The 24,800-nt window shown below is 37.5% G+C and overlaps 2 protein-coding genes across 9 annotated transcripts; one reads left to right on the forward strand and one right to left on the reverse strand.

Annotated features, from left to right (window-relative positions):
- Positions 1-7: 7 nt before the first annotated feature.
- On the reverse strand, positions 8-7,964 carry LOC113683162 (uncharacterized). 2 transcript variants are annotated; one of them, XM_027200371.2, is made up of 10 exons: positions 7,815-7,964; positions 6,406-6,516; positions 5,790-5,919; positions 4,517-4,829; positions 3,903-4,103; positions 3,401-3,475; positions 2,558-2,723; positions 2,160-2,222; positions 1,380-1,667; positions 8-536 (listed from the first exon to the last, which is right to left on the reverse strand). In XM_027200371.2, exons 1-10 carry the CDS (start codon positions 7,834-7,836, stop codon positions 340-342), a joined length of 1,566 nt encoding a protein of 521 aa, XP_027056172.2. In that variant the 5' UTR covers positions 7,837-7,964; the 3' UTR covers positions 8-339. The 2 variants fall into 2 exon arrangements, with proteins under 2 accessions (XP_027056172.2, XP_089038801.1); XM_089182675.1 differs by having other exon boundaries at positions 6,406-6,513; positions 7,815-7,958.
- A 4,405-nt stretch (positions 7,965-12,369) lies between these two features.
- LOC149040178 (uncharacterized) lies at positions 12,370-24,529 on the forward strand. Of its 7 annotated transcripts, none has more exons than XM_089182677.1 (9): positions 12,370-12,673; positions 13,487-13,530; positions 14,146-15,924; positions 16,173-16,244; positions 16,563-16,738; positions 18,573-19,393; positions 19,734-19,963; positions 20,757-21,019; positions 21,396-24,529. In XM_089182677.1, exons 8-9 carry the CDS (start codon positions 20,932-20,934, stop codon positions 21,716-21,718), a joined length of 411 nt encoding a protein of 136 aa, XP_089038803.1. In that variant the 5' UTR covers positions 12,370-12,673; positions 13,487-13,530; positions 14,146-15,924; positions 16,173-16,244; positions 16,563-16,738; positions 18,573-19,393; positions 19,734-19,963; positions 20,757-20,931; the 3' UTR covers positions 21,719-24,529. The 7 variants fall into 7 exon arrangements, with proteins under 7 accessions (XP_089038803.1, XP_089038804.1, XP_089038805.1 ...); XM_089182678.1 differs by having other exon boundaries at positions 20,930-21,019; XM_089182679.1 differs by having other exon boundaries at positions 18,573-18,968; positions 19,059-19,393; positions 19,734-21,019.
- Positions 24,530-24,800: the final 271 nt, after the last annotated feature.

Consider the following 24,800-nt stretch of genomic DNA (forward strand, 5'->3'; position numbering starts at 1 on the left):
CATCACCTTTTGTTTAAATTCTTTAGACTCATTTATTTGCTAATGAGACGAAAAAACCGGAAACAAATTCGTTCAATCAGCACATGAATATCTGAGTTAATTTAGTCGTTTTACCATAATTTAGAAATGAAATTGTTCAGTAAGTAGAGGTGAAGAACTTTTTAGATGTTGCGTCACTCCATAAATTACTAGTTGATCGCTTATTAAGATTTTCGCTTGTCGGTTATCAATAGTTAGAGCGTCAGAGCGATGGAAGAAGGGCTAACGCTCGAAACGTTATTTTTTAAGAGTGAAACAACTCCTTGTAGTCCTGGGCTCATTAATAGACATCTCATAATGTTATATTTTGGTATCTCTAATCTTCTCGTAAGCAAAGGCGACATTTAGAACAGTGACCTCGTCGAACTTTCTTCCCACGATCATCATACCGACTGGTAAGCCATCACTGAAACCGGCGTTAATTGACAGGGCTGGGTGTCCTGTGACATTTATTGGTGATGTGTTTGGAATACTTTCAAATGCCCTCTCCAGATATTCTGCAAAATATATTGCAAAGGGTTATTGGCATTTCATGGAATCTCCTAGTGAATTAATGGCCCAGTTATTGATAAGTCAAAAAATATCCTTCTCCCAGGAAATGAAAAACCTTAGTCTAGAGTTCTGAAATAAGACAACATTAATCGATTTATCAGTGTACTTATTCTCCTTTCCCACAATTAGATTCCGCGCACAAAAAGGGAAGAAATACACTGCGTATAAGCTGCGGTGATAATTCCATGAAAAAAACAGATGGATCCAATTAAAAAATAAAAAAAAGTAAATAAATGAATAACTTTTAAAAAAATACACACTAATAGAAGCGGATTGTTAATGACTCATTGGAGACTTATAACAGATTGTCAAGCTAAAAAATCTTTTTTCTTTAAAACAGGTTCTTACACAAAGATGGGTCAATTTTGCCTGTTTGTTTGTTTGTTTCATTCAATGCTACATTGCTATTTCAATAATTTTGGTTTCTCAAGAAAGCTGCAGAGTGATAGAATGATACCGTTTCCCCCCCCCCCCCCAGTTTTTGCTACTTTCCTGTACAATTGGTTCCCGCGTGTAAACACTACTAGGGAGTAGTCCCTGCGACCAGTCCCTTCATGTAAACTCTTCAGAGGACTAGTCGTAGGGACTAGTTGCAAGCACTACTACCCTCGTATGTGCCGACCTTTAGACATCTCAGAGACACCTCACCCAGATATTAATTACGGCTTGTTGTTTATGAACAAATGTAATCCCTATCCTATTTTTGAGGGCTTGTACTTCATCAGTTTCTTACATTCTACGATTCCGTTCTACTTATCATTGACATAATGAAATAGCTAAAATCTGACCTTCTATGGGAGGACTTTCCTGCGGGAAAACTGGTGCCTTCTTGGGGATGGTCGGTAGAATCAACACATCGTATTTTTCAAGTGCTGCATCGTACGCTTTACAAAGCTCTCGACCTAGGTTCTGCGCTTTTCCATAGAATACACTGTTGTAATCCTCGTGCAAATACTTGGCGATCAGCCGAACAAGTTTGCAGCTTTTTGACAGGTCATTTGAGTGGCATTTTAGGCCTCGAGAGAAGGCTTCCTGTAGAGTAGTGTCGTAATACATCTCTGCTGAAGTTCCAAAACCTGCAAGACATCAAGTACAACATACCTGGATGATAACAAATGACTTGACAGGATGTGGCAATTCTAGAAACAAAATGACATGAAATGACATCACATATATCATGACAAATTTGACACGTCATACACGTCATGACCTTACATCACATCATATCAAATGACGTAAATGATCGTGACTTCCTCCACGTGGCTTGACATGATAATGGATAAAACATAGACCTCTACCGTCTAACGTCGCCAAATAAAAAGGTAACTGTAAAATTAATTGGATCAATTCGAGGGAAAATCATTGTTGTTTCTGATCCTTTGATGACTGTTGAGCAAAATTTTCACCGGTGAAAGCACCAACTGCTAGACAAATGCACACCAAGAAAGCGCTTGAATTGACTCTTTGATCCGAAACTTTCTCTCGGAACACCCCTTGAAACCCCCCGCAAAAGTCAAATCATAATGGGCGTATAGAACATAACAGTATAACAATAAAAAATGTCTCACCGGCTCCTTCAAACATCATTCGATCGCCTCCGATTTGCAGGATGGGACCAAATATTTGCGTACCTTTAAAAATGTATAAACGTATGGCCAAAGAAAACGATAAGATCAGCGAAGAAACAGAAAGGCAAATAAATAAAAAGAAAAGAAGTTTATGTGACCTTGAGGCGATTACCATAGTAACCAACAATGTTTAAAAGAACCAGAACGTTTTTAAGCTTTCCGAAATTCTCGGGTCATCGCCAATAGTAACAGCTTGTTGGACATTTATTTAATTGGCAATCTTTTATTAAATAAAATTATCCATTTTAACGGTACAAAATTGATATATGACAGAGAAGTATAAATATAGATTATCTACCTCATGTAGGACCATAAACAATCACAAAATTCTGATTTACCGTCAGAATGCATCGGGACAGACACTTCTTCGACAACTGCACCGCCTGCAGTGCCGAGCTGTTCAGCGGCCTCTCTAACCATCTTATCCACATCCGCTTCGGAATTCTTCAATCCAAAGCCTTCTTTCAAGATTCCAATCTTCAAGTTGTCTATTTTTCCTGTGAGCTGATCATGACCAAATCACTTTGCATTAAAAAAAATTAATACCAAGGTATAATATTTGGGTTTTCAGATTAAAACAGACAAGTGATGACGGTAGACACATTTCTATTTCAATCAACTTCTTCCTTTCCCAACCCTAACGCTCAAGCCCAAGTGTCTCCGCCTGACATAGGGCACAGCGTAAGAGGAGTTGCCAACCACGATTCATATGTAGTCAGTAAAATCAAAGTATCACTCAAGAAACCTTTCTTGGTATCAGACTGAAGCATGTCCCATTACCACGGTGTTTTTAGCTTCTCAGCACTCATTGTTTGTAGCTAGTTTCAATTCCGCAATTCCCCCCCCCCTCCTACACACACGCACCAGCCTCTTTTTTCCGTTCTCCATCACGAAGCTTCCTTCTACAACTGGGGCAAGTTGTTCAAAGGGCAGGTAACGCTATCCAACGAATAAATCGCTGGCCAAAACATTCTGCACGGTCCAACGGATAGAGATCTATCTAGTGGCTAGCGCTATCCACCTTTCGCTCAATCGGGGCCTTACCAATGACTAATTTACCAAGGAAACACGAATGATTTCTGGACTCTAATTGGAGAAGAAACACAGAACGCATCGCTGTCCCTCCGCTTTTTTTTTTTCGTGCATGATTTATGGCTCGTACAATTCTAGAGCAGACCTACCAACGAAGTATACTCTGGCACTTTGAGATCCCGTAGCTGCCTAGGGTCCAGTCCCCCGTCATACCCTGCCATAACCTATAAGAAAGACTGGACTGGACTAGTTCATCATTACTCATGATTGAATCAATATTTTAATAGCCAAGACAGGTGGCTCAAAATTATGGGCGGGTAGCAATTACAGCTGGACAATTAAAAGAACCTTTCCCAACATAAATTTCAAGCAATTTGTAGAATATTTCGATTTATTGCTCAATAACTACATCTGCTATGATTACCATGTTTGCCCAGAGTCGCTGGCATACAACTATACAAGAAATCAGATAGACCGACAGGAAACAAAAAATCCGATAAATCGGGATTCTATTTAATCATAACACCTGTAACCTCCATAAGGAAGTCGCAGATTCCAGTGCCCTTTTTATTTTCCGCAAAAAATAAATATATCAGGAAATTCAAAGTTATTCGTGTCAAATATACATTAAATCATGCATAGTAACCCTACCTCCAACATCAGAGCTGTATCATACACAGTCCTGGCCATAGGTCCCGTATGATCCAAAGTGAATTCTATCGGCATGATGCCCGTATATGGAACTAACCCGTATGTTGGTTTCAGTCCCACAATACCGCAACAGGCAGCGGGGATCCTTATTGACCCTCCTTGGTCTCCACCGGTTGCCATATCAACTTGCCCTCCAGCCACCTTAAAAACGACGAGAAGACAAGAGCGTAATCAAGAAACGTGGCTGCACAAAGCAGCCACATTTAATCAACTTGCCCTCCAGCCACCTTAATAGCAAGGAGAAAGAAAGGATGTAAGAGAGAGTCGAGTTCGCAAGGATTAACAAACAATGAGATTTATTCAAAATAGATAAATGACAGTTTTTAGTCTGGAAAATGTGAGTGCTCGGAATGAAAAGAAACTGAGTCGAATCAAAAGGAAAGGAAAGAGAATTATAGAAGGTTCTTTGTTTCCTTATTTACGAAGGAGATTATACCAACATGGTGACAGTTATACACATAATGAAAATACAATTCTATTCACCTAGACGTAGCTGTATCTAAATTTCTTTTGAGTAAGGAGTTGGTAGGACATTGTTGTTCGTTCATACTAACCAAAGCTGCAGATCCTGAAGACGACCCTCCACTCATTCTCGTCTTATTGTGAGGATTAACCACCGGACCAGTGGCAGCAGTAAAACTGCCTCCGCTACAACACAAATTTTCAACACAACTTTTCCCCACTATGTGTCCACCGGCATCCAATATCCGAGTCACTACAGTAGCATCCACATCCGGGACAAATCCTTCCAGGGTGAGGGAGCCATTCATCATGGGTACCCCTGCCACACAAGTGTTGTCCTTGACAGCCACAGTTTTGCCGTGAAGTTTACCACTTGATGCTCCTTTAATGTCACATCGCCAGTACCTCAAATGAAATGTAATATATTTTCACCTGCGTTCGTTTAGTGTACTGGGCGACGAAGCCACATGTTGGGAGCAAAGCATAGCAGTATGATATTTATCTGATCCAAATATAATTCTGTCGTTCCCAACTAGTAGCTTTGTTGTCAAGTTAGTGTAGCGCTCAAGTCAGGCTTCTTTTCTGCGATATCCCTATTTGCATCTAACCTGCGAGAATCATACCTTCACTTGAATACCTCAAGAAAAGCCAAGATTGAAATTCACGAGCTGATTGTCAACTATAGATATTGTTAACCAACCGCCGCGGCAAATTTTGAAAACCTATGCACTTACGCTTTAAACGTTCGCTTTCCAAATTCGTTACAAGGGTTTCGTGACTGTAATTAATAACCAACTGATTGTCTCAGTTGATCGTAGCATAATCGTTTCTTTAAATTAACTTATAAACTTATTGAGATAAATCTTCTAACTTGTTATGTAGGCTGGCATAACGTGATCTAATTAGTATCCAGTCGTTTCGTACCCACAGACGTTTCATCCTTTGTGGGTACGAATAGTCCTGGCTGAGTGCGGATCGACTGGGTACTAAACGTTCGTGGGTACGGTACGAGCGGTACGCTTCTTATTGGCTAACCAAGCTGGCGTATGAGACATTTCTGGACCCCTCGGGATTTTATTTCCCTAAAGCAAAATTCTTTCGGTGCAATCTTGATATTCCTGAGAGTGGCTACTGATATCGCTCACAATAAGACAAATGCGGAAATAAAATAGTTTGAATGAAACTTTAAAACCATATACTATTGTAAAATGTCTACGTGGCCTCCAGCTTAATATTCTCTACCAGTCAATATTGCAAAGATAAAAGGTTGATAATAGCATTATGAGAGCTCTTTTAATCGAAAGGGCCATGTCACATACGAAGGGATTGCGGCGAATTTATCTTTTCCGCCGACATTTCGCTTACCAAGCATTGTAAGGGTTGTCTTCTGGTGATGGTCTGTAACCTGGGGTCCGTGGATATTTCACTGGTAGCTTGGGGTCTGGTAACTCGTACAACCGCTGATACGTGTCAGCCAGAATATCGGAAATTGCCCCTGGAGAAAAACCACAACAACAAATAATAGAAACAATAATAATAATAACAATGAAAAAAAAATTGCGATGATTCTTGAGGGCCATTAGTTACCAGTTCACGCTGTTATATGCACCCTTGTTATATGAAGTTCTTTATATATTATTAGTATGCTTGATCGGAGTCAGGTTTCTTAAAAATATGCAATCAAATAGCGTAAAAACACGAGTACCAAAAGTTTGGGTAAAAAAATATATTTATCTATCCGTGAAAACATATAAACATGGGAAGGAATTTACATGCACGAAAAGAAGCTTAATTAATTTCAAAGTACTTTCTCTCTCTCCGACCAGCTTGACTTCAAATAGTAATTGATTATTGGTGGTCTAATGAAGACCCGTTCAATCACGGTTAGAGAAAGTTACGTGGTGATTTTCAGTTTGGACCCAGATAATAATACCTGATGTATAATTGATCATATATAATAACTCATTACTAAGATTCCCACCTCGATAAGCCATTAGCTCACTGTCTTCCATTTCGAGGCCCAGGCTTTTTGCAATCGCAGAAAGACGCGAGAGGGTTGGTACACGGACTGCTGGCTCTTTGTAAAGCTTTTCTATAAATATATAAACAAATTAATTTTCCAAAGTTGTAAGTCAATGTTGGAATGGGCGCCAACGCAGAGATCATTTTTCAATTATTTTGACCGGCTACAGAGAATTCTAATTTTTTCAATTTTTTTTTCGGAAAAGAAAAAATCACTTTAAAATTAAGAATTAAGAATTAAAATTTAGTGGTAAACACTTTTAAAGTTGTTTTGATGGACAAACAACACTGATGTCACAAAACTCAAATAGGAAATATTTTAGGCAGAATTCTTTGATAAGCCGCTTGTAAGTATTACACTTCACCGAATTTAAGGTAAAATAAGGGAGAAATTTGAGCGACTGCTACTTGTCTCCAGGCAAACCTCTAACCACATATGAACCACGTCTGTCACTCATGAGGTCACGCCATTTACGTGACACCTTTAACTCAATACAGTTTTACTTCGGTAAATTAAGTTGTCGAATGGGGTATCATACGCTGACATTCACGGAAATGAATATCTTCAACTAGGAATCTTATGATATCAAAACGCATTAAGTATATTAATCAGCAATCCAGGATCAAGTCTGCCATTTCGCGCTACAGAACGAGCTTGAAACTTTCGATTACCCATCCTTTCTTACATACGTTCACCCAAGTTCTCAAAACGCTTCATTCAATCATGGAAAATATAGCGATTAATTTCAGGTCAAATAGGTCGACGTCGTCAACAGAACTTGACCACTGGATTCCGAAAGAGCAGAGACTTCACTTGAACAAAATAAATTTTCCACGCCTTATTACTTGGACTGCTTACGAATCAATACGGCAGTAAACATGTTGTTCGATATTTAATTGAGGGTACAACAGAGAAACTCAAATGGGGTCCTACACAAAACGTAAATTTAGAGCTTGCTTCTAAACTTTGTCTGTAAAAATCCTGTTCGATGAAGAGTAAAGAACATACGAGTAAACTATTTGACATGAAAGTCGAGGCTTGGATTTGATAAAATTTGCATGTAAGCGGATCGTCTTACAAAGGGTTATGAATATATTTATCTGAGTGTTTTTGAGGGGAATCTGCGAAGAAAAAGTTTACTCTATCGCGTTTACCGATTGATTTTCAATTATTTTCGCTAAATAAATGAAAATTCTGGATTGAAATGAAGATGATTTTGTTTCAACACAAAAAACGACATCGTTTCGAAGCTTGCTTAACCAAACTCTTGATCGAGGCAACAAATGCGACAATAGCGTGGCTGAATCACGGCACAATTTTAGATCATTCGATTAATCCTTCGTTTCCTTTCACGCACATTCCCATACCTGGTCCCTTGCTCTCAGCCATTTTTGTCAGGGAAACTCGATTAGACTCGACGCCAGTGGAAGGTTCACTTCAAGTACGGTGGGGCTGTGAACGGCAAATAACACAGCTGCAGCTTATCAGCGTGTCACAGTACCTGACCAATGGTAACGCCATGCTACACTTCCACAGGCATACCATTGATTGTACGGTGGCTCGATAAAGATCAGACCAAAGTAAGGAGGCTCTCAATGGAGTTAACTGTTGGCAAAAAATTTAGCCCTTTGACGTGAAAGTTAATCAATTGTAATCGTATGTCGTGAAAAAGTTAACCGTAAAATGTTTTCCTATGAAAGATGTGTCACTTTCAAAGTTTCTTGGACTGGTACGTGTCTTGTCTTGTGGCTAATGCAGTTACTACGGTTAAACAATCTATCCTAGTAAAGAAAACAAAGACATTTGGCTCAATCAAGTCCTTGAGTGTTACTGAAAAAGTACACCATGCATGTCCATGAAAAATCTCAAAGTTTTATTTATTTATTTATTTATTATTAACTATTTTTTATATTTTTCATTTCAGAATTAACCTAAGAAGCACGAAGTAAAAGACGTATAAGTGTGTTTTAGAACACTAAAAAAGGATTATTAGCCTTTTAAAATAATTGAATTAACTTGCTAACATTTCTGTTGACCTTAAGGGAAAGAAATTACTTTTAGCCGTAAAATTGACAAAATTTTAGCCGCTAGCCGTTACAGCAGGGAAAATGATCCTTGTATTTTCTCGTGGGAAAAGCCTGAAAGGAATAAGGAGAACATTTTGAGTGCAATTATTACAACTCTAAGATATTCATTATGTACCTCTGCAGTACGAAATTTGCAATTTACACTGTTTAAACTTTTAATTAAAAATAGACCGACTGCTTTATAGATATAGGAAGCTAGAGGTGAAAAGCTTTATTAGGTCTTATTTTCAAAGAAAGCCTTTGCGAGAGATGCTGGGAAAAAGTACAGCCTCAACTACTGGAGTGCAAGATACGTCGATCTGACTTGGCAGCTGATTGGTCAGTCTGCGTATGCTGTTGGACCCCACGTTTGGTTTATGTTATGTAAGGTGGATATATGATCGAAAGGTGGTAAAGGCATTTGGATATAACAATGTGCGCCAAAACTGGCTTATCGCAACTTATTTATATATTTGATCGGCGGTTTCTTTTTATGGTGAAAGAGGTTCAAACCAAGAGAATTCTCCTGCTTAAAAAGCTTAAACTGTCTATAAAGCTACAAAACGGGATCAAACAGATGGCAACGAAGCTAGGGATGTTCTCGGTGACTCACGAAAGCGTTACCGTGCCCGTGGGTAGAGATAGGAAAATATGGACCGCGCAAAGAACCAATCAGATTGCAAGATTCATAACAGTGCTCTCTGAGAAGGAAATTAATATTTAGATCGACTCACTCCTTCGAAGTTACTTCGGAAAGACGACAGAGGATGTGTTCAACGTTTTTCAAGCGACGCCGATATTTACTTCACTGTAGTTTTGTAGAGGAAGTAAAAAAAAACTATCCACTCACGTGTACATAAACTTTTTCTGCTTGTTAAACCCTTTGTCTCACGACTTTAGGGCTTCGTATCTATTGACACAATGCAATTCTTGAATTTCCCCATTACAACCTCTCGGTTTCCTGCTTAAAACCTCTTGAGCCTGACTTTTTGTGTGTGTATCCCATAAGGCGTCTACCGAAATTTTTTAACGGTCTTTCGTTTTTGGTTCCTTGCAGATACAACAAATGCCGTCAACCGAATTGTGTCTCTTCACCACAATCGTTTTTGTAAGCGCTGGAGCGCAAAGTGCGCACGGCTATGAAATCATTTTTCGAGGTCCATTTTTCGCGCTCTTCATTGTGGCTCGCATCGGAGCTTTCGCCCACCGTTATAACAACGAGTTTGGACGTTATTCGTCATGATTTTTTCAACTTTTTACGTCATTTTTTAGATCAGCTTCCCGAATTCAAGTTCACCTCTCCAAATGAATCTACTTCCTTGCTGACGGAAGCCAAAACGAGAAGTGATTATGATGTCATAGAGGGTAATGAATCTGGTACCGACGTCATTGATCAGCCGATTGTTAGGGCGAGAAACTGAGCATATTTGACTAATAACCCGAAATCTCTCTTGATTGAGCAGCTCTGTGATCAACGCGCTTCTTTATTTCATTATCGAGCTCAAAATGACTGACCATAATTTCTTAATCTGCTTCCTCGTATGACGCTTTCGACATGGATATCGTAGCAATTAACAGGACACGTCATAAAGATATAAACCTAGTAATGGTCTGTTTCTGTGGCTCACCAGTAGATCACAAAAACCACCATTAAAATGGTATCACAAACAAAAAAATCCACAAACAGCAAAAAAATTAAAATCCGAATAAACTAAGCCAGTCACATAATGCAATTAGTTTTCATTATATGAATGTTACCTGCCACACAAAGCTGATGACTTATCAAGTGTGGGAGCTTTTCTAGTTTGCTTGGCGATTGTTGATATGCACGTGTTGGTGATTGAACTTTTGTTCCATTTGCTCGATTTTACAAAAAATGATAATGCTAAGAAATTAGATCCAAAGTAACCCCATCTTGTCAATTTACAGCAGTTAACAACTGAGAACAGGATGAATTCCAAACAGCTACTTTAATTTTGATCAGACTAAAAAAATTTCTCAACAGTGGTATGATTCGTGAATGATGCCTGTGCACGCATTGCACGCACATTTCCTGGCCTCAATTTGAATAACAACAGATTGAGAAAAGTGGTCGATACACACGATCTTATCTCAGCTTGGTAGTTACTGCGGTATGTGCATAAGCATCTTTCTGTCTGGTAGTATTTTCTTTGTTTTCGTTGTATGCACGAACTACCAAAAGTTAGGTCACATGGGAATCCTAAACACTTAAACATCCTTAATTATGCACATTTTGTACCTTGCACGTTTAGTTTTAGTCCAGTTAGCGCTCAAGTTCAAGTTGTGCTGTTTCTTGAATACGAAAAACGCTGATAGGGTTTGTATGTTTGTATGATTTTAGATTTTGTACCTACGGCTTTTGGGCTAAACTTCAGAATACCCTGCAACTCATTTACATGTGTCGGGAGGCTTTGAAGATCGAGGCATAACACAATAGACGCTATTCTTATTCAATGACATGTAAATAAGTTGCGGGGTATTCTGAAGTTGCTCCGGCTTTTGTATTCTATTGTATCTGCAACATTTGCTCTTTTTTTTTTAACCGTAGAACCGCCTCTGAGGAAACGACATTTTCTTTCCAAACCTGACCAAGATTTAGTGTGTCGTCGTTTCAAGAATAGAGTGAAATTCGTCTCCGCGAATTCGTTCGTATGCGGGTCTTATCTCAGCTTGGGTTCTTTTCTGAACAGGTTCCCATTGTACATAATAAGAAGAGAGAAAATTGCGTTTCCTTATTTCACAACGTTTCTCCGTGAATTTCTCTAAGGAAGGTCGGTGAGCAAAGGAAGGAAAAGTAACTAATTGTACGCACACACTGCCGCTGAGGAAAAATTCTGAGAAAGGGACAGAAAAATCGGAAAGTTATCAACAGTTGCTACAAATTCTAACCAGATGAATTTACCATGGTGTGATGTTTTCCACAAAGAACGATCGACTAAAACGGCTTTGGAATAACTCGCAAACTCTTAAAATCACACCCCCACGAGGTAAGACAAAAATTAACTATTTCCGACTTTTTTTGCATTTAGCATTTCAAAATTCAGTCTCCGCACGAACACTCCGCAAGATTTTTCAACACAGCCCTCCAAAAGGTCTGTTTTTGTAGTTGAATGGGAGTAATCGTCAATCTTTTGACTGTCAGACTCTTTAATAAATAATCTACGCAGGTTTCTCTTCTTTGTTTACTTTAAATGGTAAGAAAAATCACTCTAAGTAAATTCAAATGAGTGTTAAAAAAATTTTAAAAGTTGTGATGATTAAAATGTTTGTTCCCTTTAATGGCGCCCGAAAATCTTTTCTTTCTTTCCCCGTAAAACTGACGTTGAATGAGGCAATTTCGCTAAACTCGAGGGAACTATTGCACATTCCATTGGATTCTACAACGTAATTTATCATGGACTGATATCAACGCTATGACCTAAACTAAAGAGCGAAGCAGAGAGCAAGGTAAGGGAAGGACAGAGAAAAACTGGTTAAAAAAGAACTCAGAATGACATGATCTTTTGAGTGTGCTTTTTTTCAAGGAATGCAATGAATAAGGAATTCTTCCCTTGCAAGCCGTTATGTTTGCGTGCTGTCAACTTGCCTATTAAAGCGCGCGAGAGGAAAAACAACCTTCAGGAAATTGCCTTCGACAAGAGGTAAGGCTCTTAGATTTATCAAAACTCGCAGGAAACGCGTCAGTCTTAACAGCACGAGGCCGAAAAATTTTGTTTAATGGTAACAGTAATTCATGTCGTCCAATTCGGTCTGTAATCATTCGAGGGATAACAAAATCGGACCTCGGGTGCATTGGGAACTGTAACGATTTAACGCCCAAACAAGAACCCAGTGCGCATGCTCAGAGCGTGACTAATTTAAGATGGCGGAATGTTTGAGCCGACCAGGATTCCACGGTATTCAGCTATCCTTTCACTTCCTTCCAACTTTGAATGTGTTTGGAAATCAACACCATAGGTTCATTTAATGTAGAAGAAGTGCACTGGATCTTTTAAAGTTCTGTTACCGAGCAATTCAACGATCGAACGAAACAGCTGACAGACCTGAATAGCAGAACTGGCAGATTGTCGATGTGATAGGATAGACAACGCCATATGCAACCGGGCCCCAAGATTGTTTCAGAACCACTTCAGTGACATGTATGTAGCATGCATTTAAATTTTGGATAATGGCAATTTAATAGATATACTTTAATTTAATACTTTTGTTTCTTATTTTTACTCAGTTATTATCTCGTCATACAGTAGCTGGCATTTGAGCTGGGTTTGAGTCCAATTGGTGATTGGATCATTACTCCTGGCAGATCGGTCAATAATTTTTCAAGTAGGCAGGGAAATAAAAAAAAATTGCTGGAGTTTTAAGAATCTGCTCTGGGAAGAAGTAGGGAGAGGTGGGAATGGAGATTTAGGGAACGACAAAACTTTGAAAAGTTTTTAATAATCAATGATAATTTTATTCTGACAAAACAGTTTAGGCTGACATTGACAGCACCCTCACGCTGTCCAATGAGGGATTCAGAACAATTACATCCACTTGCACACCAAAAGCTTGTGTGATTTGTGACTGACTAATAATGCCGTGACTTGTGACTGGTTATTAACAATGTGACTAATAAGAGAATACTGGAAACAAATCAAATGAGCCAAAAACATGGTGCTGCAAACGTTCTGGGAACGTAAACTGGTTCACTCTTTGTTTCTTCGTTAATTTCTTAAAGAAAAGCTTATGAGAAATTAATGAAAGGCTTACAAGAAATTACTGATAGAAAACTGTCAACGCTTATGTGTTAGGTAGTCTGGCATAATTTTTGTAGGAGGAAGCCTTGCACTAACTGGGACCAAACACATTCAGGCCGTGCTAGCCAAGAAATTTTTGTTGACATGTGATTTGTCTGAGAGAAAGACCAATGATTAACATTTGTGAAAGTGACAGATATCACCAATCTCTTGCAGAAATTTTCATCTTGCTTGCCACATACCTTTTGAGAAAAAATAAGGTGAGATTTGTTTTCGATTTTGGCTTTATCTAAGAGATAGTGTAGTGTCTTGCAGTATTTGAAAAAACGTTTGAATGAAGATTTGATAAATTGTATCCCGATAAAAGTTGTTTGGGTTGGACCAGAGTATTGCAAACTGACATCAGTTTGAAGGATGAGTGAAACTGACTTGTCAATAATGCTCAAAATGTAGCAAAGAGCAGGGACCATATGCCTAAGAGTTGTCTTGGATTTGGATTGGGGTCACAAATTTAGTTATTCAGCTATAATGAGCCAGCATGAGGTGATATTTATATTGAAGCACTCATTTCAAAAATTGGCCAACTTTTTTAAAGTTTGTGAAGTGGAAATGTCAGAAAAATGCAGTTAGTCTGATAATCAGCCGACCAATAACAGTGTGATTAAAGAATGATCATCCTCAGGCTCTGAGAATGTTGTCATATAATACCCATGATGAAGTGGAGGGGATTATTTAAGAATATTCCCTTCACATTTTACTAATAATTGTTAAATACTTGGTTAGGTGCATTTGGCTTTAAAAATATCATCCAATTTGAAATTTAGCCATTATTATGTCGTACAAGTACTTATAGTACCATATTTATCCTCATATAGGCTGCAGAGAAATAGGATAAAAGTTAGGGGTGCATCTTAAATGAAGGTATGAGCGTTTTGGCACCAAGTCTCCTGCTTCCAAACAATATACCTTGAAACATATTAATTGTGAATGCAAGTTTCCTTTTTTTCTTAACTGAGTGAAGTAAAGATATGCAGCAGTCAATTATATAAATTTTGAAAAGCACACAATCATTTTGACAATGATGTTGACATAAGATTTTTGAATCAAATTAATCAGCTAATGACCTTATACTGTTCCCACAGCTCTTTTTTTCAAATCACATTGCAGGCAATTGAAATTACTTAAATCGTGTTGGATTTACACTTAAACTCAGAATTTTTTGTTCAGTGATGCCTAAAATAACTCTAGAAAAAGTGTAAGATGAAAATTTACATGTTAAAGGTTCGAAACTATTGAAAGAAGTAAGGTAATCTGGAGATGTTTGAGTCTCACTTGTTGAGATTACTCCAAAAGCTTCCAAACAGTCACAGAGTCACTTTGTACCATTACCTGTTTCTTGTTACTCTGTTACTCATTACTCTGTATGGCAAACTGTGGCGTCTTCTTCATTTTATTATAAGCTAGCTTAATAAAACTATTTCAATTTTTCTTTGTAAATGGTTTCATTACAACAGCTATGCCATTTCTGATTGCACCTCACTGATTATTATTTCCACTAGAATTAATCAAAAGTTTGAGGTGTGACTTATACACAGGTGTAGCTATTGTCGGGTAAATACAATTCCCTTTGCCCTTGGGCAAGACTTCAAATACAACATTAGGCCAACAAATTCTTGGTTGCCATTATGCTATTCTGCTCTAACTTGAATAATCGAAAAAGCTGCAAGACACTAGAAATCCTGGAGATTACTGGAATATAGCCTCTATGGTAAACCCTGTATATTTGAAGCAAAAAGCATGTGAAGATGTGGTTAAAGATCCAAATGGAAAAAGAGATGAATATGACTCTAATCTAGAAACTGAGGGACCTACATTGTGGAACTTGTTGCAATCTCTACACATTGTACAAAACGTCATCCATGTTATTGAGCACTTTAAACTCATGATTATGTTGTGGTTGGGTTCCCTTCCAAACATGGATAGTTCTCATGATGAGCCTTCTTCATGGCTTGCTTAACTGTAACTCTGTTACTTTCAGAAAAACTTTGAGCAAAACTGACTAGCCTTGATTTGAGCACTTCCATAACATTTTCTGAGAAAGAGTCAATCAACATTGAAAAAGCAGATCTGATTGCTACGAATGGATGGATCCAATCCGAATACACCATCGTCTGCTGTGTCGGTGAAGCAAGATACTGGAAGTTCATCCATGTTAAAATGAACTACCTGTGCAGAGGTGTTCATAGGCTCGAAGGACGAACACTCAGATAACTTAACACCTTATAGACAAACCAAAACACTCACCAATAAGCACAGAAGGCCATTCAAAACGTGCAAAAATAAAAAATCTGCTCAACTTCACAATGCAGATGTTTTGAAATTACAGTCAGTACAATTTTTCTTACATTTTCCATCTGGTTAACAGTTCACATAAAAACACCTTGCATTTTTATTTTCAACTAGATTGTAAAGTAATAGTTGATCTATTTAACTTTTTTTACCGTGTAGACCAGGGACAACACTGAGCAACTCAGGAGGGACATCTCATTAAATTAAACATCCACATCAACAATGGACAGAAACCAGACTTTGAATGTTCAATTTCCAATCACTTGCCAAATCAAGAGGAACACAAAGATCATTTCATTGAAGAGGTTTGTTCTTTCTAATGGATATGTTTGTAGATTTTTTATTTTGAACACACATGCCTTTTGTAATAATGGTTGGCAAAAGGCCTTCACAAGTCACAACCATTAGACCCCACACATCTGTGACAATCTCTTTCAGCACTGCTGGTGGGAGAGGTGGCTGAGGAAGACTGAAAATAGAGGTTTTAATTTTGCTTTGTGCCGTTGCCAAATCAACATCATAATTAATTTGAGAAAAATGTGGTTCCTTACAGGACAGTAGCCTCTGGATGGCAAATCCAAAGCTCAGGAACTGGTTTGATAACACATGGTTGGTAGAAGCAAAGGTAATGATTATTTCACTCTGTTTACATGGCTTAGCACTGCTGATAATAACATGGTTTGACATCATTGGTTTATTGAAGAACTGAATAATGAAATACATCAACTAAGAATAGGGAAAGGGAGAGAAAAGTCATAACTCCTAATTCCTCAGTTCTGACCATTGTCTCCAGCTTATAACATTGTTACTGTGCACATATTTCTTAAACAGGAAACTTTGAACTATTTCGTTTTCAATTTTTAGATAAGGTTAAAGGAAATGCTTTAATTAATTAGCATAACATAATGATCAGATGTACTGATATGTGATCTTGCTATTTTAGCAAGGAATGTGGGCATTCAGAGAAGACAAAGTTATGGTCACTATCAACACCAACAATGGCATTGAGCCTCAGAACGAATCTTTAAAATATCAATACCTCAAATATTGCGATAACAACTGTCTAACTGGAATGATAACAATACTGAACCAGGAGATCTTGCATAACAAATACTGAAGGTATGTGCCAACATAACCAACGATGATGAAAATTACATGTGAAATGTGTTACTGTGCGAGGAAAAAAGTGGTTGATTGAAAGGAGTCATAGCATTTATTAGTGAATCATGATAAGATTGGCTCTGATGTAAAAGATATCTTCAGAAGCAGCTCCTTACGATTTTTGGGTTCCTTGTGACAACTTGTGCTATAAAGGGACATCATCAATCAGAATGTATTTATTCAATGAAGAAATAACATGACATCCACACTGATTTTTTGTTTATGTTGTTTGGAGTGAGTCACTATAACAGTTGCACACATTCAAAGAATAAGGACAATGAACAAGTGTTTGTAAAGTTACATTTAAAGTGTGTGGAATATTTCCTCATGTGCATTGAAAATATACAGACAGTGAACTAATTTATAGTACATTTTTACTTGCCTGGTCACTTTCTGGTACATGCAGTTCCTTTAACTCCTAAAAGGGACCAGTATCTTCATCTAATTTCTCCTCAAAATATCACTCTTGAATCACGCATTAAGGTTGCAAGATTAAAGGAAACAACCCCTAACCAAGAAAGTTTTAACCCTAATTCTCTTTGCTAGCACCTTAGCTAATCTTGAAAGTTTGATTAATTCTGAACTTGAGAAAGTTCTTACTTAGCTATGTGCAAATAAGCTTTCATTAAATATTGATAAGTCAAACTTTGTTATTTTCCATCCAATTCAAAGAAAATTGCCCAAACAGGTCATGTTGTCTATAAACAATCAGATGTTGACCCAGGAAACTTCCATTAGATACCTTGGAGTTTACATAGATTACAATATTAGTTGGAAGATGCACTTTACTAATATTTCTAAAAAAATCAAGAGAAGTATAGGCATTCTTTCTAAACGAAGTTATTTCTTAAGTACTGAAACACCACTTAGCCTGTACTATGTTCTGGTTGAGCCTTTTCTCAACTACTGCATAATTGCTTGGGGTAATACCTATCAAACAACTTTGCAACCTTTGTTTATATTACAGAAGAAAGCCTTAAGAATAATCACCTTCTCTAGTTATAACGAACATTCAAGTCCTTTATTTAAAGATCTAAATGTTGCAAAGTTGTTTGACATCATAACCTTTCAACCTGCAGTATTTATGTACAAGTTTCATAATAATCTTTTACCTCCTGTTTTTGATCCTTACTTTAATTCTGTTAGGACGATACATAATTATAATACCAGATTATCTAGTAAAATGTCCTATGCTATTCCAAAAGTCAGAACAAATTATGGACTTTTCAATATAAGATTTCAGGGTTCTAAAGTCTGGAATGATATAAGTGATCACATAAAGCTTCTTCCTTTGAAAAGTTTTAAGAAAAACCTTAAGCTAATCTCTATTAAAAAATACTAATAATTTCCGTAGCCTTCCGTCGTTCTTTACTCTGATTTTCACAGTGTTTTTGATCTTGTTTGTATGACCTTGAATGTGCATGTCTTTGTGTGTGTGTATGTTATGTCTGTGTGTGTTTGTGCATGTTATATCTGACCTAAATCATTGTATTGGATAAATTACCTAAGTATAGCTGCCCTTTTCTTCTAGCCCTTATGGTTATTTGGGGCAGCTAGTACTCCTCTACATCTTTTATTGATATATTCTGTTTATTATTATTATATCATATTTGGGTACGAATAAATTGTTGTTGTTGTTGTTGTTGTGTAGAGAACAGTGTGGATGGAGATTAAGCATACTGATGTTAGGGTGTAAAGGGCTAAGCTTGTCTTTGGACATTTCTTTTGCAAAGTTGTTCGTACCTACAGAGATGTATCAATATTCATTATCATATTTTACTTGCTTGTTCAGAAGCCTGACCTTTGAACCTGAGGCGATGCCAAGGAAAAATGTTACCCGTTAATGAAAAGTCAACAGCCAGTGATGTGATCCTCAATAAAGCTCTAACAAAACCTGCTTATCACAAAAAAAGGATCCATGAAGGTTTAGACTTTATTCTACTCTTCCCTGACCCGAAGGGGATGGTGAATTTACCTGGCACAACAGAGGCATTGAAAAATGCAGAGAAGACATTGGAAAATTGTACAACCATTTCAGTTTTTTTATTGCCAGTAAAGTGACTATTTGTTCTCTAAGTTAACAGTCTCATGAAAGTGACAATGTGTGGGAAGATCAGCCTAGTTGAGGTGATGACGAAACACAAAAATGACAAGGAACAAGTGTCCAGAACAGACCCTGCAAATTAAGGTTCAGTATTAAATACAGTTGAGATCATCCCTGGCAACAGTGATGTAGAATGTCCCACATATTACTTTCTCTCTTTTCCTGTAATTACAGTAGCAGAACATGCAGATGTATGCTGCAATGTTTTAGTGAGGGATGTATCAAATGATGGAAAGGAACAAAGTTCAAATTGTGTGGATGAAGGAAGAGAGGTTTACATAATAGATCCAGCCCTACAGGTTACTCAGCCTGAGACCAAGGAAAGCATCAACGATATCCTCCATAGGTTGCTCAACAACACAAGTCTCAAAATACCAGTGAGAATGAACATCAGGCAGAGGCATATATGGAAAGATGTTGAACAGGCTTGACGAAATTAGCCTTGGGGTGCAGATGTATTATATTCACTGACAGTAGACAATGGGGAGCAAGGAGAGAGTGCTTCACAGGTATGCATTTTTGTGCCCTTAAAATAAGTAGTTATGAGACCTACAGTAGGGATAATTCCTAGACAAAACACTTATAGGTTAATTTATAAATGTACAGTATTCGATGAATGTGTCAAGGGGATTTTTCCAAAATCAGATTTAGCACATCAATCATAGGGTAGGGATGTGAAGAGGTTAAATGTTTCCCTCGCACAACACTTATGAACCAGTTTGATTTTTATTGTTTTATGATATAAATGGACTTAATCTTATACCAGTAAACCTTTTCACACCATAACTTAACGAGCTCCATGGACAACGTGATGACAATATCCCAACATGTTTTGTGTTTCCTTTACAGAAATTCTGGACTATGTTGAAAGAGCTCTTTTCTCTATGGGTAAACCAACTGGTTCTTTGGTGGTATTAAATCAAAGGGATTGCTGCTTGGCTGCTGAGCTAAAGGTTATGTCATTTCTGCAAAGTAGATCCTCACCACCATTTCTTCACCTGACTGTTTTTCAATATTTAAGTCATGGAAAGTTATCATCAGTTAATCATGAAAGCACCCTAAAAGGAGCAGCATAGAAGGTAAATAAATAAGCAAGTGATTTTATTATTATTTTTAGAGGGGGCACCAAATATTTATCAGCCATGACTCATTTAATAAATTCTTTGGATACTTTCCAAAATGAAATGTATGAAAAAGTCATTACTTATGGCTAATTATTCTAGAGTAGGGTCATTTGAGTAATAAGACAAATTCTGTCTTGGCTAGTTATTACTTTTGAAGAAGGTTACTGATTCAAGGTTTCGGATGTTTTTGTGCTGTCAGGGAGCCATGAATTTCAGGTAAACCCTGTGAAATTCACAAAAACATGCAAAATACCACAAACTGTGCTAGAAACCTTGCCAAATACATGTTGCCACAACATATTTGAAACTTCCAATATATCTAAACTTACCTTGGCTGTTGGGGCTGTTTACTTGCCCTAAAATTGCAAATTGGGCAAGAAAACAAAATGGGCAATGGTCACAATGTTAAAAGCTTTGCCATTGGTGCATTTCTTAAGTGCATTGTTGTTAAAATAGCAAATCTCATATTTCTTTTGTAGCAAGTCCAAATGAGTTGTACAACTTGCTATCATTTCTAAGAAAAACGAAAATCGAATGTATCATATTTCCCTGCAAAAATGTACATAAGCAGGTTACTGTAAATTTATTTTTATTTTCACAGTTTGTAAATTTACATTAATTAACCAAACAGGAACTTGCTGTGTAATTGCTCAGGTGTACATACACTTAAGTGCTCTCTAAAATCAACTAACTTTGTTATACATGTCAGTATGAGTAACCTTTTAACATGTTCACATATTTATAACAGTGACCGTAGACTGTCTTTTGGATAATGCTGTTGGACTAGAAGTTCCTTTAAATAGCTCCATTCTTGCCTTGTCTCTTCACCATCAATTATTGGCTCATAGATCACGTTCTCCCCGTCCTTCTCTTGTCCATAAAATTTAATCAGCTTTTTTAACTGCTCATTGCCATGTGCAGCTATGTCTGGTACAAACCTGATGCCACACATCCCAAGAATAACCAGGCAGTTCACAATGTCATTGGCATCGAAGGAAATCGCAGCTCCAGGTTAGACAGGGTATTTTCCAAAAAAAACTGGGTAATGTGACAATATTCGACGCTTACAGCTTCTATGTAGGTGACAGGTTTGGAATATTGTTCAAGGAGCAAAGCGCGAGACAATAGTGTCTGTAAAAGCAATTTATAAGGTGCTGATAAACAATTTTTATTTGAAAATGTGAAATGCTAGCCGACAAAAAATTAAATGCATTTTTTTTGAAGAATACAGCTCCACAAATACTTCTGATCGTGGGAGACATGACCCGGTCATCAAATTTTAAGGGAGGCGTTGTTGCTCAAGGGGGAGAATGTCGCAAGTTTGCGCTCTGACTCAAACACTGGTGCCCTGCCAAGAAGCTTACAATTATTGCATAACACCTTACAGATCAAGATCAAGACCAGATAGTGAGACTTCAACACCACCAAAGAAGGACAACAGCAAAAGTTTGGGGAACTTTTGCAGGAGAAACAGGCAGCTGTGTCACAAACACAGTGCATGGTTATGAAACCACTGAGTTGTTGATCTATCCTCTAGGATCTGTAGAATGCCCAACTGAAAAAGGCCAAAAATTAGATCAAGAGGTAATCTACATAAAATTGTACCCAACAACATCAACAGGGAAAGTTGAGTCAAAATCCCAGAGGTCTGGATTTCGAAAATCACGAAACACAGCAGCAATACAGCCGTGCGACAGCAGACCACTGTGACTGTGAAATTCCATCCAGTCGCAGCTGAGCACAACAGTTTATTGGTAACTTGTACTCAATTGAAATCATCACCTGCTAAAGAGTAGCAGTATGCAGCCAAAATGTCAATCCACATCTGGAGAGACATAGTAATTTATAATAATAACAATTTCATACCTATATGGTGCAATATACATATGGATATGATCTAATGCACTTTAAAACATACATACATTCATTTATTAAACACATCCCCATCTGGGGCTTTTTTTGGATTACAAGTCCAAGTCCGTGAATGGCCTTGAATATCACTAGCAATATCTTGAACTTTATCCTGAATCTCACTGGCAGCCAATGTAGCTCTTGTGATACTGGCGTGATGTGACAATAACGGGAAGAGCTGCTAATAAGCCCTAATTGTCCTTTAGTGTTTACACAAGCAAATCATAGTTGTCTTTGCTTGCCATTATCCTTTTTACCCTTTCCTTGACTTTTTATGACAACTTCCCTTGAGAAAAATGAACTTCCTAGTGCAAGAAGAGCTGCTGAATCTTCTTTTCCCCCAATGAAGCCAGGTCACATGAGTATCCTAAACTCTTCATTGTGGTGACTGCTTTGCGTACAAAAAAGTTTTTGTATGCAAAGCAGTCACCTGCATTTTTTGGCTGGGTCTCCCTCAACAACAATCATTTGCTCAAACACAGTCTCCACGAGAGCTCCAGCAACAAACACCTCATTTCTGAATTGTTTAAGTTCTGTTAAGGCTGCCTTATAGAGATGGTCATGAATGAGCATCCTTTCCATAGTTTCCTTTGCACTTCCTGCTAAGGCCCTCTGGACAGTAGTCCTTTTTTGCATATTAATTAGAGGTTGGTCATGTACCAAATATTTAAACAGTGATTTGAGTTAGGGCCACTTACGTGGATTTCCCAAAAACCAGGGTAACTCCAAATATGATACTGACTTTACAAGCGCAGCTGTTGACTCTTCATTTTCTTCCAGCTTTGTTTTGATCTGCCTGGCTGAGAGTTCCCTATCCATGAGGTAATAAGTGCTCCTCTACATTACAATAAGCTAAATCGTTCTGAGAAGTGTGAGTGTACAATGTGGACAATTTAATTGGGGTGGCAGCTTAAAATTTTGCTGAGGTAAAGGGTCATCTGGATTCTTGCAAATGCCTTTATTTTCTGATACTCTAGGGTTGACATCGTAATAGGTAATTTAAACTTCAGCATTTTCAAATTTCCCCAGTGGATCTCTGGATTTCTTCCATCCTCATTAGACATCTCAAGCTGTGCTACCAATCCCAATTTTTAATCTTCATTTTTTAGTTCTCTTATAGGCTTATAGGCTCCTCTTCCTGCAGCCTAGAACTTCTCTCTTTCCTTTTTTGACTTCCAACTCCAATATGCAAGGGCATTTCTCATTTTCACCCATGTGCAGGCGTGAACTGTTAAAGCTTGCTGACTCAAATTCTAGCAAGAGTGCATAATCACGACAGGTCTCTCAAAAAAGTTTCTCATCTCTTTTGTTGATCATGATTTCAATGTTTTTAAGCCACACATTTGCCATCTCAATGGCCTTTTCAGTTAGCTTCAAATGCCTCTATAGTCCTTTAAGTTCCAGAAATGACTTCTATTCTGCACTGGCTTGTTCAAGGTCTTTGAGCATTGCCTCAATTTTTTCCATTAAGCTCAAGCAGTTTTCACCACTTCCATGCCATTTCTAAAGATATAAGTTGATGTTAATGTGCTCTCTGACCATTTCCTTTCGGCTTAACAGCTAGCTCTTAGCCACTCTTCTTTAGGATTACTTACTGTTTGAATGGTTAGGTCTAATGGGGATGTGTAATTTGTCCTCTTTAATGTACCATATGTGTTTCACATGGTCTGACTTGTATTCCTTGGTTGACATCTCAAACACTTCTTACAACACCAAATTCATATCATTAACATTTAGAAGGTATCAGACAACCTTGCTCTGCTACCAGTTGTTATAGATGTTGTCACAGGTAAATTTTATTCAATGAATGATATAGTAAACATTATTAACAACAATGTGATGATAATTTGAGATTATGCAAAAGTATCTCAAATTAGTTCTAAACAGAACATTAATTTTCCTTGAAACTCACTACTACGAATTTCATACCACACGAATTGCGATCAAACAGTATTATACCGTTTGGAAAAAAGCATTATTATACCATAAAAATATGTGTTTTGTGATAGCTAAATTCGTGGGCAATGAGTAGTCAGTGAAATCCTTACAAAGGTATGCCAAAGCCCAGGAATTTCATGAGATGATAAATTCTAGGGTCTTGAAAATTGGTCAGTGGTTAATCCAACACTGATTTATTAAGATCATTTTCATGACCCATGGAAATGACTTGTTACAAATGTGTCTGCTTGTGTGTACAGCATCTAATTATTGCCACATGTGAATTTTCATCAACTTCTCATCCTACGTGTCTTGTGTTTAACTTGGTAAGGAACAGGAAAGGTAAAAATAATGCACTATCTTTTAGATAATTACTATTAAGACTGAAGCTTTGAAACCGTTTTTGTTGTAAGAAGTGTATGGTTGCAGATAGCCGGAATCAAAATGAATTAGTATTTCAGAAATAAAAGTTGAATTTATCTAGAATATTTTGTAATTGTAACAATAAACATTTGTATAGCTTTTAAAACTATGCACATATTCAAAAGTGCTTTACATTACGTCAAGTATTATAAACTGGCACTGAACACTTTCCAAAAAAGAAATGTTGAGATGTTTCTTCAAAGTAGCTAGGCTGCTACAGGCTCTGATTGGTAATGGCACTCACCCCCCCCCCCAAAAAAAAAAATACATGCGTAAAGAAAAGTCAAATTATAGAAAACACATTGTACTACTCTATTTCAGGTTAATTTTTTATGTCACTTTTGTTAGAAACAATAATGTTTCTAGTAATTGACATCAGGGAGGTTGGATTAACAATCTGCAGTATGTAGACACAGCAGTTACATAGATGTATCAATATGTATATTGGAGCTTCTCATCCCAGAATATTCGTAGTCAACTCATGCTACAGAAAATGGAGTCATACACTGGCCTGAACGAA

The sequence above is a fragment of the Pocillopora damicornis genome, chromosome 9 (genome assembly GCF_964200805.1).
Source record: "Pocillopora damicornis chromosome 9, jaPocDami1.2, whole genome shotgun sequence".
NCBI classification, from domain to species: domain Eukaryota; kingdom Metazoa; phylum Cnidaria; class Anthozoa; order Scleractinia; family Pocilloporidae; genus Pocillopora; species Pocillopora damicornis.

Bases quoted from the DNA above. Each gene is read 5' to 3' on its own strand.
- LOC113683162 (XM_027200371.2), bottom strand. From the start codon at position 7,836: ATGGCTGAGAGCAAGGGACCAG. The intron at 5,920-6,405 runs GTGGGAATCTTA...GTTTTTCTCCAG, and splicing joins TGAGCTAATGGCTTATCGAG to GGGCAATTTCCGATATTCTG. The intron at 1,668-2,159 runs GTGAGACATTTT...GATGTCTTGCAG, and splicing joins AATGATGTTTGAAGGAGCCG to GTTTTGGAACTTCAGCAGAG.
- LOC149040178 (XM_089182677.1), top strand. From the start codon at position 20,932: ATGTCTGGTACAAACCTGATGCCACACATCCCAAGAATAACCAGGCAG. The intron at 21,020-21,395 runs GTTAGACAGGGT...AACACCTTACAG, and splicing joins GAAGGAAATCGCAGCTCCAG to ATCAAGATCAAGACCAGATA.